The sequence below is a fragment of the Protomyctophum parallelum genome (genome assembly GCF_964188405.1).
Source record: "Protomyctophum parallelum genome assembly, chromosome: 1".
Taxonomy (NCBI): domain Eukaryota; kingdom Metazoa; phylum Chordata; class Actinopteri; order Myctophiformes; family Myctophidae; genus Protomyctophum; species Protomyctophum parallelum.
Window position 1 is genome coordinate 86,130,134 of NC_139697.1, and position 13,331 is coordinate 86,143,464.

Consider the following 13,331-nt stretch of genomic DNA (forward strand, 5'->3'; position numbering starts at 1 on the left):
AAGCGCCTTGGATAAAGGCGCTATATAAATGCACCATTTACCACACACATGTCTTGTGTGAGTGTTAATTCAACTCTGGGTGTGTAAGAATGGACCTTTATAGGTCTATCTACAAGTGTACATTGTGTCACATTTGTTTACATTTTCGCCTATAATGATATTCTCAAAATAGGGACGCCCGTTTGAAAGTGTCTAAATTGACAGGATTTTGATGTGGGAAGTGGGAACTCCTAGAACAAAGAGCAATGTAAGAAGAGAAAGAGACATCAATGTCACACTAAGGGATTTGTTTTGAATCAATCTAGCACTTAAATAAATAGCTTTAAATCCCAATTTTGACTATTGTGCAGGACAATAGTAGAAAGGGCAATTAAAAACTTTTACTTAAGGCTTCTCGCTCCAAATGGAGATCAATAAATGTTTAGTAACTGCAATTTGATTCAAGGAACTCCTCTAAAATCACGTAACAACCAATGAAAACTGAACCCGAGCTGAACAATCTGTAAAATGGGATTCAATTGAGACGGAGTGAGATATACCACAGGAGAAAAGGCAACCGGAACAGAAACCAGGATATTGTTGATTATGGTGTTATATGGCACTGCCATCTGGTACAGACCATGGGGCATTCTGCCATCTGGTACAGACCATGGGGCATTCTGCCATCTGGTACAGACCATGGGGCATTCTGCCATGATGGCACAGTGTGGGCAGAAGCCAGATGCTCTTGCTTACCTACGGTCTGCGAAAATCCTGCACATGTAGATCAAGACAGCACAGGGAGAATTTGTGTCTGGATCAATTTCAATGTGAGAAATTATACATTGCTGGTATTTAATGCTTCGAATAACATTACATAAATAATTACAATGGACCACAACATTATCCAGCCAAAGGCCTGTCCATACGTTTGGTGAGACACTCAATCATTCTGAATCAGTCTATTGATCTCATGTAAATGAGGCCCATAATAACTCAGATGGACTGAATTATGAGGGTATTAAATCTGAAGCGTTTGATAAGCTAGTTTGATCTTGGTATGCTAAAGCCACAATAAAGGAAATGACTCTTTTTGAGCTGGGACGTCTCTATGGATTTATTCTTTCAGAAGTGGTAATGGTGTGTGTGTGTGTGTGTGTGTGTGTGTGCGTGCACGCGAGCGTGCGTGTGTCAACGTGTGCACACTTACAGAATAGATATCCATTATCCTGTAATACATTGGAATGTCAGGTCAGGTCAACAATCTGACAAACTACATTTTTAAATTTGAAAGATTTCCCTGAATTTGAAATAGAAGATCAACAGGCTACAATCTAAAAATGTTACACTATATTTCAAATAGGGCTTAAGAAGTGGTTCATTCATAATGTACACACACACACACACACACACACACACGTGTGTAATGTAATGTACTGTATATTGATGTTAGATTTTGATTTGTACTGATTGATTAATACTGTTATTACTCGTTGTAATGCAACAACCTCACCAAGACTGATTCCTCACTTGTGCAATCGTACCTGGCAATACAAAATGTTGATTCTCTTCTCTGTACGATTGGGGGGTGGAAGACATAACAGAAGCTCGCCATCTTAAACGATAAAGGAAATTATACATCTCTCAAATATTTCAAATGAAGAGGCGGAGATAGTTAGTGATAGTTCAGTGTCCCTCAGTGGTTAGCTTGCAGGTAGGGGAAAGCCCCCTGGAGAGAGGCTGATTCACGCTAAGAATCACAGCACATACTGGTGGAGGTTGGGGGGTATAGAGGAGAGAGACAGAGGCAGTCTCATCATTTTGAATATCGGTTTAGTTCCCCAGCTTGTTCGGACAGGCAGGATTTGCATGTTGGGTGTTGATCCAGAGCCCTGGGGTTAGGGTTGGTGGTGGTGGGTCTCTTCATGGCAGTCTGACTGGGTGTGGTTGCCCTTGTCCCACAGGGACCACTGCATGGGCTATAGACACTACATCTGACCTCACGACAAAGGATTATGAAGAATATTTCTCTGCCGTTATGTTTCTCATTAGTTTTTAGTTTTACACATGTATATCGTCTGAACACCTGTATAAATGTACAGTACGTGCACACGTATTTGTCCATTCATTATGTAATGAATGTTGTATTCTAAAATCCTACATTCCAAAGTGAAGTGAGCTTAAATTCACTTGAAATGAAATGTAATTGTTGTAATCAGTCACTATTTATTTTAAAAATCATACCGTTTTGTTTTGTAATATGATTTAAAAGGTAATTGCCGTTATGAACAACTCTTGGTCAACACCACAGGCTTGATATACCTTATTCTACCTTGTCAGGTAGAAACCAAAATTGTCACTACTACTTTTCAGGAAATGGAAAAAAGAACCTGTGTTCCAATTTGAATGGATCCAATGAGTCATTAGTCACACGCTCTTGTTAATAGTTTTCATTTTATGGAACTCACAGACTTAACCACTTTCTTCCCTGCGTCTGTATATGGTGAATTCTAAGATGTTTCAACAATAGTGAAAATACACAACGCATTTCATTATCAACTTGTAGATCGGCCATTATTGAAGTATAAAAAAAGGACATTAATTTATGAAGAAAAACGAAAATAGGCAGATACAAGGTTTCTGCCTGTCAGCGATGATATGTAATTTGAAATGGATCTGATGTAAATGTGGAGAGAGCAAATGTGTAACGTGATAACTATTTCTATGTGAAACATAAGATGATGAAATCTGAGTGTGACGGACTTGCTGATATCCACCTTGCCCCTCCTCGGATGACATGTGAGATTCTTCAGAGGCCCGAGGGTCAGCGCAAACCTGGTGTGGTCAAGGCTCATCACATAATGAACAGTCAGAAACCAATCCTCTTTTTAACAAACTTTATTTATAGAGAAACCAGATAATAAAACAAGAAAAGCAGAACAGTAAATTCTGACAGTACATTACATAACACCTTGGTACCTATTAGACAGTCACAAAAGAACGTATACATACAAACACAATTTCTAGACAAACAGTGTACACACACACACGCACGCACGCACACACATTCAAACAGGCATGCCAAAAGGGGGCTCCCTTGTGGACCAGGGCGTTATTAGACTGCCAACAAAAACACACTACATGCGCCAGCAGGGCCATTCCTATGTTATCCAATGATGTTTTGTTTTTATGACCAGGGAAACTTTTGTACCATTCCTAAATAAAGTGAGTGTGTGTGTGTGTGTGTGTGTGTGAGAGAGAGAGGAGCTAAAGCTGAATTAGAATTCTTGATAAAGCCATAATTTTCATTTCACACATAATTAGCAATGCATGGCCGCCGAGACAAACAAGTGGCCACCCGCAGAGAGATTTGTTCTAATAAAATGCACCCTTAAACAATATCTGTGAGTATTGAGCAACAGAGGAAAGTTTTGAGTGAAGGAGAAGAGGGAAGTGTAAAAGGGAAGGGGGGAGTTCTGAAAGCACTACGTGTACCATACCCAGGACTGGGTGTCACAATGGAATGTGTTGCAATAAGGTGTGTGCTTTCTGGATACTCTGGAAATTCAAGAGAACAGAGCCAAACCTCAGAGACACACGCACACACACACACACACACACACACACACACACACACACACACACACACACACACAGGCCAATGATACCACTGAGAAAAAAAACACATGCTCAAATACACATACCTGTATTAGGAAGCACACTCACAAAGTTACGTTGGCATTTACAAAATATAATTCCTATAGAGCTCTCACAGACGTGTTTAGGAAATCAACAATAGAGAAATGTCCCAACGTTTCACAAGTGGCGAATAACGGGAAGTGACATCGGAGAGCACACCCCCCCCCCCACACACACACACACACACACTCACCTCCAAATGGGAACTGATGCTGACTGAAACAATGACAACAACAGAGGAGAGGACAAAACAGGATGCTGGTCAGATGAAAGAGCCCGAGATGTCAGACAGCCTACAGACTGTTGTCGCCTTGCAATCTTAACAGCCAACACCAGTCTGATAAGCTATCTGACAGATCGAGAGAGTGACGGAACATGCCTTGAGACAATACGCACATACACATGCATGCACAAAGATCTCAATTGGTTTTTAGCATTTCAGTTTCATTTTTACTTACCATGAAGGGAGGGGTGCACTGTAAAATCTGCAGTTAATTTAACTCTGAGAGTGTACACATGGACCCTTTTGGGTCCATGTGTACACTCTCAGAGTTAAATGAACACTCAGGGTTTCACTGTGTGTGTGTGTGTAGGGAGGGGTGAATTTCAAATGCAGCGAGTAGAGCTACTGCGGAGCAGCGGGTTCAGCGCGCTCAACAGTGCCCCTCTGTTTTGAATCTACTCCAGTGATTCGTCTCCTGGCGCCGCTCACTGGGGCAGTGCAACGAGTTCATTCGAAGGTTCAGCCGAGGTAACGGCACAGCACAGACGCTCTTCACTGTGCTCTGGTTCCCCCCGCCCTCCCTGTTGCTTGTGCCTTCTCTAGCGCCCACTGCGCTCAGCCCCACACAGCAGCGGCACAGAGAGAAGGGGAAAAAAATAATATATATATATATATATATCTATATATATATGCACACATACACACACAGACACTCACAAGCGTGCGCGCACACATTTCACAAGCGTTTACGAAAAAAAATGGCATTGCAATGACAGAGAACCCCCCCCCCCCTTCCTCCAAAACAAAAAATGACAGAAACACGGTTGTAAAGGTTTTAAAGCTCTTGCCGCGTTGAACGCGAGCCTCTGTATCCTCGTATGAGATTTACAGCGGCTGGGAGTAAAGAGAGCTCCCCAGACGACTGAAGACAAAGGAGACCACCACTTACCATACATACCTTATGCCAGTTAGTCTGAAATAAACCGTCTCTAAGCTTAAGGGAACCGTAGCTACTAGCAGCCAACCTCCTGGTCTATTAGCAGAAAGCAATCTGGTTTAGTTCGTAAAAGATGAAAGGTAGAGCAGCCGGCTACACAAACACTGTACTCTGTCTCTCTCGCATAAATGTGGGTCCTTGCACACATACACACACACACACACACACACACACACACACACACACACACACACACACACACACACACACACGTAGATCTGATTCAATATATGGCTGCATCTGGTAGAGTGGCCCCAGGCTGACTCATATTCTCTCTTCCTGGAAGTAGAACAATAAGAGCAGACAAAGGAACCAGTAGGAATCTGATTCATGGTTGATTTATCAAATCTCATCCAAAAGGTTACTGTGACGAGACTACTGTACACATGGTAGCAATGATTATCTAACTTACTATATATCAAGTCAACACATATTCCTCCTCTAAGACACATTGTAGAAATGAGATAATTATCGTCATACTGGACACAGTATGTTATTTACACACTTTGTTTCGTCATAGCAGCCACAGCATATAGCCATTATTGCACTAAAGTCAATTGTAAACTACACATACAGTATATATATATATATATATATATATATATATATATATATATAATCAAAACAGAAATAAATAAAACCTCAAGATAAATAACACTGCCATTGTGTTAGCTTTTCAATACATCACAAAGTAATTCAAGTTGAAGTAATGAATGTAGTTCTGCCAAATAGAAATTGTAAAACTATGTCTGTAAAGAGACAACACTGTAAGCTTCTACTGTAAGCTGCCATACTAAACACGCCTCGCTGAGGACAATTACTGCCAGTAGGTCTTCAAAGAACGCTGGAGACTGAGCTGCTTGAAATACGACATGCCTGGTTCCATACAAAAAGCACACATACAAATGTGCGCACGTGACACCACCAGCAGCACAGCACCTACCTTAAAAGAGAAAAAAACCCACGGACCGAGCCCAAGAACTAAGGATGTCAATACCACAAGCTCAGGAAAAAAAAGTCGATTAAGTCCAAGTTCAACGTAAATGGCGCCGCTACCAAAAACAAAGAAAACTGATGGAGGCACCCACGCCTCTGATAATGGTGGAATCCCTGACTGACAGAAGCCTGAAGGAGAAGGAACAGGACAAACGAGGAGGAAGTGTTGGAAGCACCCAAGGAGGCTCCTACTCCGTCTTGCCCTCCAAGTGCTTCTCCTGTTGCCTGCGCTTGGCATAACTCTGGGCCATGGAGTTGACGATGGAGCAGACAAAGAAACATACCATGATGACCACCATCTTCTCAAAGAGCCACGACAGCCAGTTCTCCTCCTGCCAGTAACCACAAGAACAGGGAGAGAGAGAGAGAAGAAGAGGAGCCAGGTCAGTTGAGGTTAATTCACACTGCGCCGCACGACAACGCCACTCACCGAAAGTAATATGTGAGCCAGCCTATGCTGTTGGCCTTCCTCACGCCCTGCTACTCCAACCCCCCCCCCCCCCCCCCCGCCCCCCACCCCCCCCAGATTGGTGCTGGAGGCTAGGTGGGATCCAGCTCCATGTGCAGGACAGATAGGGATCAGGGGTAATAAAACACGCAGCAGCCCCCGCCATCCTCCGCTCCGAACGCCCCCACTGACCCCAGCTTGCAGCCTGCCTCCACCGAGTTAAATTGCCTTGCTTCTCTCCTGTAACTGCAGGAGGCTCACATTACAAGAACGCAAAAAAAGGAACATTGTTCTGGAACTGCCTTAATCTCTTCGTTGTGCAACTCAAAGTCTACCCTTTCTTTTTGTTTTGCCCTTTTTTCTTCTTTTGAGTGCATATGAGAAGATGTGAAAAAATGTAATCGTTCTTGAGCGAGGGAGTAAGTGAGGGATAGAGAGAGAGGGAGGTAGAGACAGAGAGAGAGGCTTTCAAAGAGCGATAGGGCTATGGCCAGAACTGGCTCTTTTTGTTCTAGACAGGAGGAGGGGGTTTGATGGATTGTCATAGGCGGGGGCCCCCGCCCCGGCCTACAGTCAGCGCTGGGTTCAGGCGGGGCACCGAGTGTGAGCGTGCGTGTGTGACACGGGGAGGAGTGACCACACTCACACACACAATTGCTAAGATGGAGCATGAGTCAGCACACCCCACACTACAGTAGTACAGTTCTACATGGAGAGCGGAGCCAGACCCCACACTGGCCCCTCTGCTCCCCCCACCCCCACCACCGCCCCGCAGCCCGCCCAGTGCAGTTCTAGCCCACTCTGTCATTCTGCCACTGGCCCTAAACAAGGCTCTCTAATCTACAGTATCACGGCATGTTACGACCGTAAGAGAGATCTCCTGGGACAGATACCCAACACCACTCCTCTACGATGTCGACACAGAAACAGAAAAGTGAAATGATAAAAGAGTGCAACGCAAAGCCGCTCAGGTACAGAGAAAGACAGGTAAAGGTAGATAAAAAATAACTAAAGTGAAAATAGAATGACGGAAAGGGTGAAGGGGTGAGGGGGTTGGTAGAGATAAAAGATAAAGAGATGGGGTGGGGGGGTGCTAGAGGGAACTGAGAAAAAAAGAGCGAAGAGAAGGGTGAGGCAAAAGTAAGGGGCCACATTCTTTCCTCTGCGCTCGTACGTGAATGAATAGAGGTTGTGAGAAGGGGGCTTTGAGGCCCTCGCACTTACCGCTGGGATCCCCTCTCCCGCGCCGTGGTGCAGCTTGGCCCTCTGGGCCTCCAAGTAGTCCCTCAAGGGCTTCTGCAGTGCCGCACCCAGCACTGGAACAGCACTGGCTCCACCAACACAGAGACAGTGAAAAGAGAGAGAGAGAGAGAGAGAGAGAGAGAGAGAGAGAGGGATGGGAGGGGAGAGGAGGGAGGACGAAGGAGGGAAGGAAGAGGGAGAAGAGAAGGGAGGGAGGGAGGGGGGCGACAACACAAATCACGTCACGTCATTGTTACTCACCAACCCAAGGGCAGCAACAAAGGGAGGCATGCTCTCCTTATACCTCCTATAACGTACAGTATTGTCTCCTGTACGCTCCCATCTCCCGAGTCAACGGGGGAGAGAGACAGAGAGAGAGGGGGGTGGGGGGGGGGGCTGAGAGAAACTACAAATCCTCACAGCTCATCCCCGTTGATAGGAATTAAGAATAGACCAGAGAATGTAAAAAAAATTACAAAAACAGTCTGGTGCTCACACGCACACACCAGAAAAAGTACAAAATGTACCACAGCTATACTGAGTAGTTTCCTTAAAACAAAACAAAAAAATAAAAAATAAGAGAAAGAAGAAAATGAAAGAAAAAAATAGAAAAAGTTGGCTTGTTCAGATACGCAGAAGCAGCAGACACCCACATTCTCCCGCTCTCTCTCCCTCTCCCTCTCACACACATTCAGTACACACATACCGCTCACTCACTCAGCTTTCACACACACACATACACACACATCCGTGAACCCGTTCAACTCCCCTGCAGTGCCTCCTCTCCTCTCTGCCGCTGCAGCAGCGAGGAGAAATGAATGACTTCTCAGAACTCTCACATTTATCACCCGGCGGTTCCTGTAAGAACTGGTTTCAGCCAATTAATGAGGAAGTGAGTCGTTCCCAAGCTGTGTCATCACTGGCTGAGACCTGAGGGGTTGGCCCACAGGGGGAGGGCGCTCCTGTAAGACGGCCCATATTAGGAAACCCTTTACAAGCCACCAACTACAAGCATACTACCCCCCCCCCCCCCACACACACACACACACACACACACACACACCACCCCCCCCCCCTCCACACACACACACACACACACACACACACACACACACACACACACACACACACAGGAGGAGGGGGGTCGAGAGACTCAACAGAGAATAGCCTATAAGAGCTTATGGCCCATCCCTACACTGGAGTTAGTGATTAATCACTAAACAAATACATACTAAAGACCTTCACTTACACTCTTTTGTGTCTATACAAAGTCAATTACATCCTTATGTCTATTGTTTCTAGGAATTCCTCCCAAAATATACATCTGTCTTTTGTAAATGGTGGGGACACTGGGGAGATATCAATGCTCAAAGACACATCAAAGGCCTAAACGTATGTTTGCGTGGGAAGGGCAATGTCATATACATACTTTTTATGGCTTGTAACTTTCTCTTTAGAACAGAAGTCATTTCCGTCACATGTACGTGTGCACGTACACACACACACACACACACACACACACACACACACACACACACACACACACACACACACACACACACACACACACACACACACACACACACACACACACCATCTTATGGCGAAAAATAAATTACTGTGGCAATTGAAAGTTTACAATAGTGCCGCATTTTATATGATTAACGTAACACCAAGTAACAGATATCCTTATTGTGGGTGAGCATAGAAAAGGTAGGATGTATACCAGAATAATAATAAGATGAATCATGCCTTGAATTACACAATAGAAAATGCCCAAAAGATACTGTATCAATTCAAGTGAGAGCATTTTTTGGAGGGAAAAGCCTCTTGCATCCCCTCCCCCATCTTTCAAAAATTCCTAAGATTACCGTGCATAGAAAACCACATAACTAATTTATAGATATAAAATACAATACAAGCCCTACTACTTTACTGTAATAAGCAGATTAATATGAGCAATTAAGACGAAATGTACCAACTCAACAAATAAAAGACAACTCGCAAGAACAAAGAAGAGAGGGTGAAATAGCTTCGAAAAATGGCGGGCTTGAATCATACCCTAAACGATGAGCAATACTGAGTCATGAGCCTGGGCGAATGAACCAACAAAGAAAAAGGTTCAAACCTACAGAAGCAGTCAAAATCCAGCATTTAATACCCTGGGACTGTGCCTTCAATCTTTTCTATAAAGAGGTGGTTGATTTTGAACTTTTTGGGGATATACTTTAACCTTTTTTACAACACGCTGTGAAAATATTGGATTTGAGTATCACCACTGATTGTGTTCATGATATACCCGTGAGTACCTGGAAAACTGTGTTAAAGGTTATTCTTCTCTTTGAGTTTAAACGCAGCTGACTTCCTCTCAACTGTATTCGCCTGGAATCAGATACCTGTACATTTATGTGATGTATACTGAGCTATTCTTAATAAAATCAAATCATGATGAGGTATTTCAGTTGTGGCATATATTGTTACCGTTTTGATAATGTAAACTCTCCTTTTTGCCTCTCTTGGTTTAGTAGTTCAAGGGGGAAAATTGACAAATTGACTAAAACAATACAATGAATCTTTTGGCATAACACATTTCAGGAACTGAGTGACTGACTCAAAAACAGTTCCAACAACTAGAAAACATGCCATTTAAAATATGCTTCTACAATTGTGGTCTTCAGAACCAATACAGTATTTACTATTTACACCAATGATGGCAAAACATGATACCTGGATTTTATGACATGATCTTGTCCGATGTCTGAATTAAACTGAATGTTTGTAACATATCATTTGTAATCAAGAAAATGTTTTGTGTAATTGCTCTTGAATTCGAAATTAAAATTATTTATCAAATTAACGAAACAATTGTGCTAATGCCTTTCACAATCTGTCAATAATATCCCTGACAATAATGTGCTAGTATCAATTCATTATGTCTGGTGTTCAACAACATAAATATAGAAGTTAAAAAGAAAAACTGACCATGAAACCAAACACTGATTATCATGGGACAATTCAAGACCAATATTTTCACAACAAAATTCTCCTTTCCTCCTTTAGAATGTAATGAAATATAGTACAAGAAAATGTTACTTTCCACTAATCTAGATGTGTTTTTTGTGTCTTTTAGTCATAAAATCTTGCATGTGTGGACTCTGGAGCTGATCAAAACTTTACAACTGTTATAAAGTGTTATAAACTGTCCTCCAATTTAATAAATTACTTCCAGAGACTGCAAAATGGACTGCAATTGCTGTGGCTCATAATACGTATGGTGCTGTTTCCACTACATATGGCAAATTATAGACATCATATCAGCACACAATTGTATTTATACATCATAAGTTTGAAAGATCATGCTCATTAAGTGTTGGATAATTGTTTTCTAAAATGTAAGCTTATAGATATTTAAGCATATTGGTTACTGCTCAGTCAACCGATTTTAATTCAGTGACTTAGAAATCACACACTATAAGCCTTAGCAACTTGATTAGTTACAGAAAATCATTTTTTTAATGGATATATTTACAAATACGAATTTAAAGCTTCAATGCATTCATATGTCAAGCTATTATCCAGTTTTCTGAAAAGCCTATGTTTCTATGTCAGTGGTTCTCAAACTGTTTCATCTCAAAATATTTTGTTCCAGGGACCACCCGAAGCAAATATTTAGGAAAATTGTTTGCTGTGAAAGAATATACTGTATATTCAAAGATCTTGCGCCACATTTTCACGATCTTCCAAAAATAGCAGATCTACAAGCTCGTAGGCACTGGGTCTTTGCAACTGAAACAGCTGTACAACAAAGCTATGGCATGTGCTGTCATAAATATCTTTGTAAAAAGAACTCTAGCATATACGTAAGCATTAACACATTTGGAAGACTATAACGTTTCTGAAAAAAAAGGCTACTAAGGCAGAATATTCCCAGTTAATATGTGAATATGACCAACTGTCTCCCCAACCTACTATGTAAAAGTGGACGTGTAAAGTGGACTTGTTCCATTCGGAAACCAAATAGTCACCATAACTTTTTCCCCTTTCTCCAATTTATTGCCCACAGAGATGTATTCTGGTATGGCATCACAAATTTGATGTATAAATACTTACAGGCAACAAATTTAGTAAGAAAGTCACTATAACATGAGATTACATTAGCTGATGTGTTAATAATTGGCTATGAGGTTATTATCTCTCTCACACACACACACACACACACACACACACACACACACACACACACACACACACACACACACACACACACACACACATTTCACTGAATAATACAAAATGATGGAGCACGCACACAAAACACCACTTGATGACAAATAAACCTGACTCAGATTCTGCACACAGGAGGAGCAGACACACACAAACCATTTATTTTAGCACTTACTGTAAGTCATGTTACAGTGTACGCCAATCACTGCAGATATTTGTTAAACTAAATAGTGTTAAACAACACAGTACGGACAACTCCACAAATAGTCAAGTCACCGCTCTCCTCCCTCTATCGTTTAGCATAATTCCCCTCGGGGATTAATAAAGTATATCTCTCATAGCATGTATTGTGGTATTTCATTTTAATATTGGGAAATAACTAAAGTGATAACTCCAAATGTTATAGAAATGAGAATTAATAGGCTCAAATCTATAGAGAATGAAGCTTCCACTTGGTTCTACAAGTGCATACCTTAACATGTATACCTTAGCAGCTTATAAGAGCTTATGACACAATTATAATGAACAAACAGGCACAAAAGGTAAATGAGCTAAAGTAACCCAAATTAAGGATTTCTGAACCCCAAGTAGGATTTCTGAAATACTAGCCCTAAGCTTACATGATATTTATTGATATCAGAAAGTCTTCTAGTTTTATTGTGATTATTTTTATTTCATTGCCCCAGCCCTACCTGCACTCACAACAATACTAGGGGAATCTCCACACTGACAGATAAAACAGACTGCTGAATAAAACTCTACAGCCACAGATTCCCCTGTTGCCCTGCTGTGTGTCTGAGGTGTTAGGCAGAGGACTTGCCGATACACTAGACCAAATCAGATATCACAATATTGATAATGTGACGGCAGCATTGTATTGTATTGAGTGACTAATGGTAAGCACTGACAACTCTAACCACTCACCAGGAAGAGTACCAGTCAAGTAACAAGACCGGAAAGGCCAGGTGCTTACAATAAGAAGGAAATATATGGAGGGGAATTCTGGAGGAACAGTACAGAAAGAAATCCCTCATTTCCCTGCTTTCTGAAAGCACCCGATAGTGGCAAATGAAAGGGTTAATTTGTGACTGCCATCTCATTTTTTAATGTGCGATCATTTCCTGCCGTGGCAAAGACTACGGAGCATGTTGTTTAGGCATCCTGTGTTCAATTGGTGGACAGGGAATTCCACACGCAGTGAGTCACACCTGACCCTTGACCCCTCTGCCCCTTCTGAAGTCGCCTACTGCAGCATACACTGCCACCTCCGATTGTGCGTGCACGCAGTCCGTGCACACACACACACACACACACGCACACACACACACACATGGCGGACATGGCGGCCAAGACAGTGGCAAAGGGTATGGCACACAGAACAAAGGCTCACAGACCCTGGCTATAGGTTCATCTGGTTGCACCAACACACCATGACATGCGGCTTAGGCAATCATCAGTGGTGTTACCCAATGCTCCACAGGGCAACAGTTCACACCTAACATAACAGCACGGACACTGCAGAT

General features: G+C 42.4%; 1 protein-coding gene across 7 annotated transcripts in view; it reads right to left on the bottom strand.

The window, feature by feature from the left end:
* Positions 1-2,861: 2,861 nt before the first annotated feature.
* The window catches only part of LOC310873991 (vacuole membrane protein 1-like), a 79,653-nt gene continuing 69,183 nt past the window's right edge, over positions 2,862-13,331 (bottom strand). For all 7 annotated transcript variants that reach the window (XM_083786638.1, XM_083786635.1, XM_083786637.1 and 4 more), the window contains 2 exons: positions 7,567-7,669; positions 2,862-6,226 (listed from right to left, as the gene is read on the bottom strand). In XM_083786638.1, the coding sequence (XP_083642764.1) occupies positions 6,083-6,226; positions 7,567-7,669 (247 nt within the window). In that variant the 3' untranslated portion in view covers positions 2,862-6,082. The remainder of the gene's footprint in view (positions 6,227-7,566; positions 7,670-13,331) is intronic.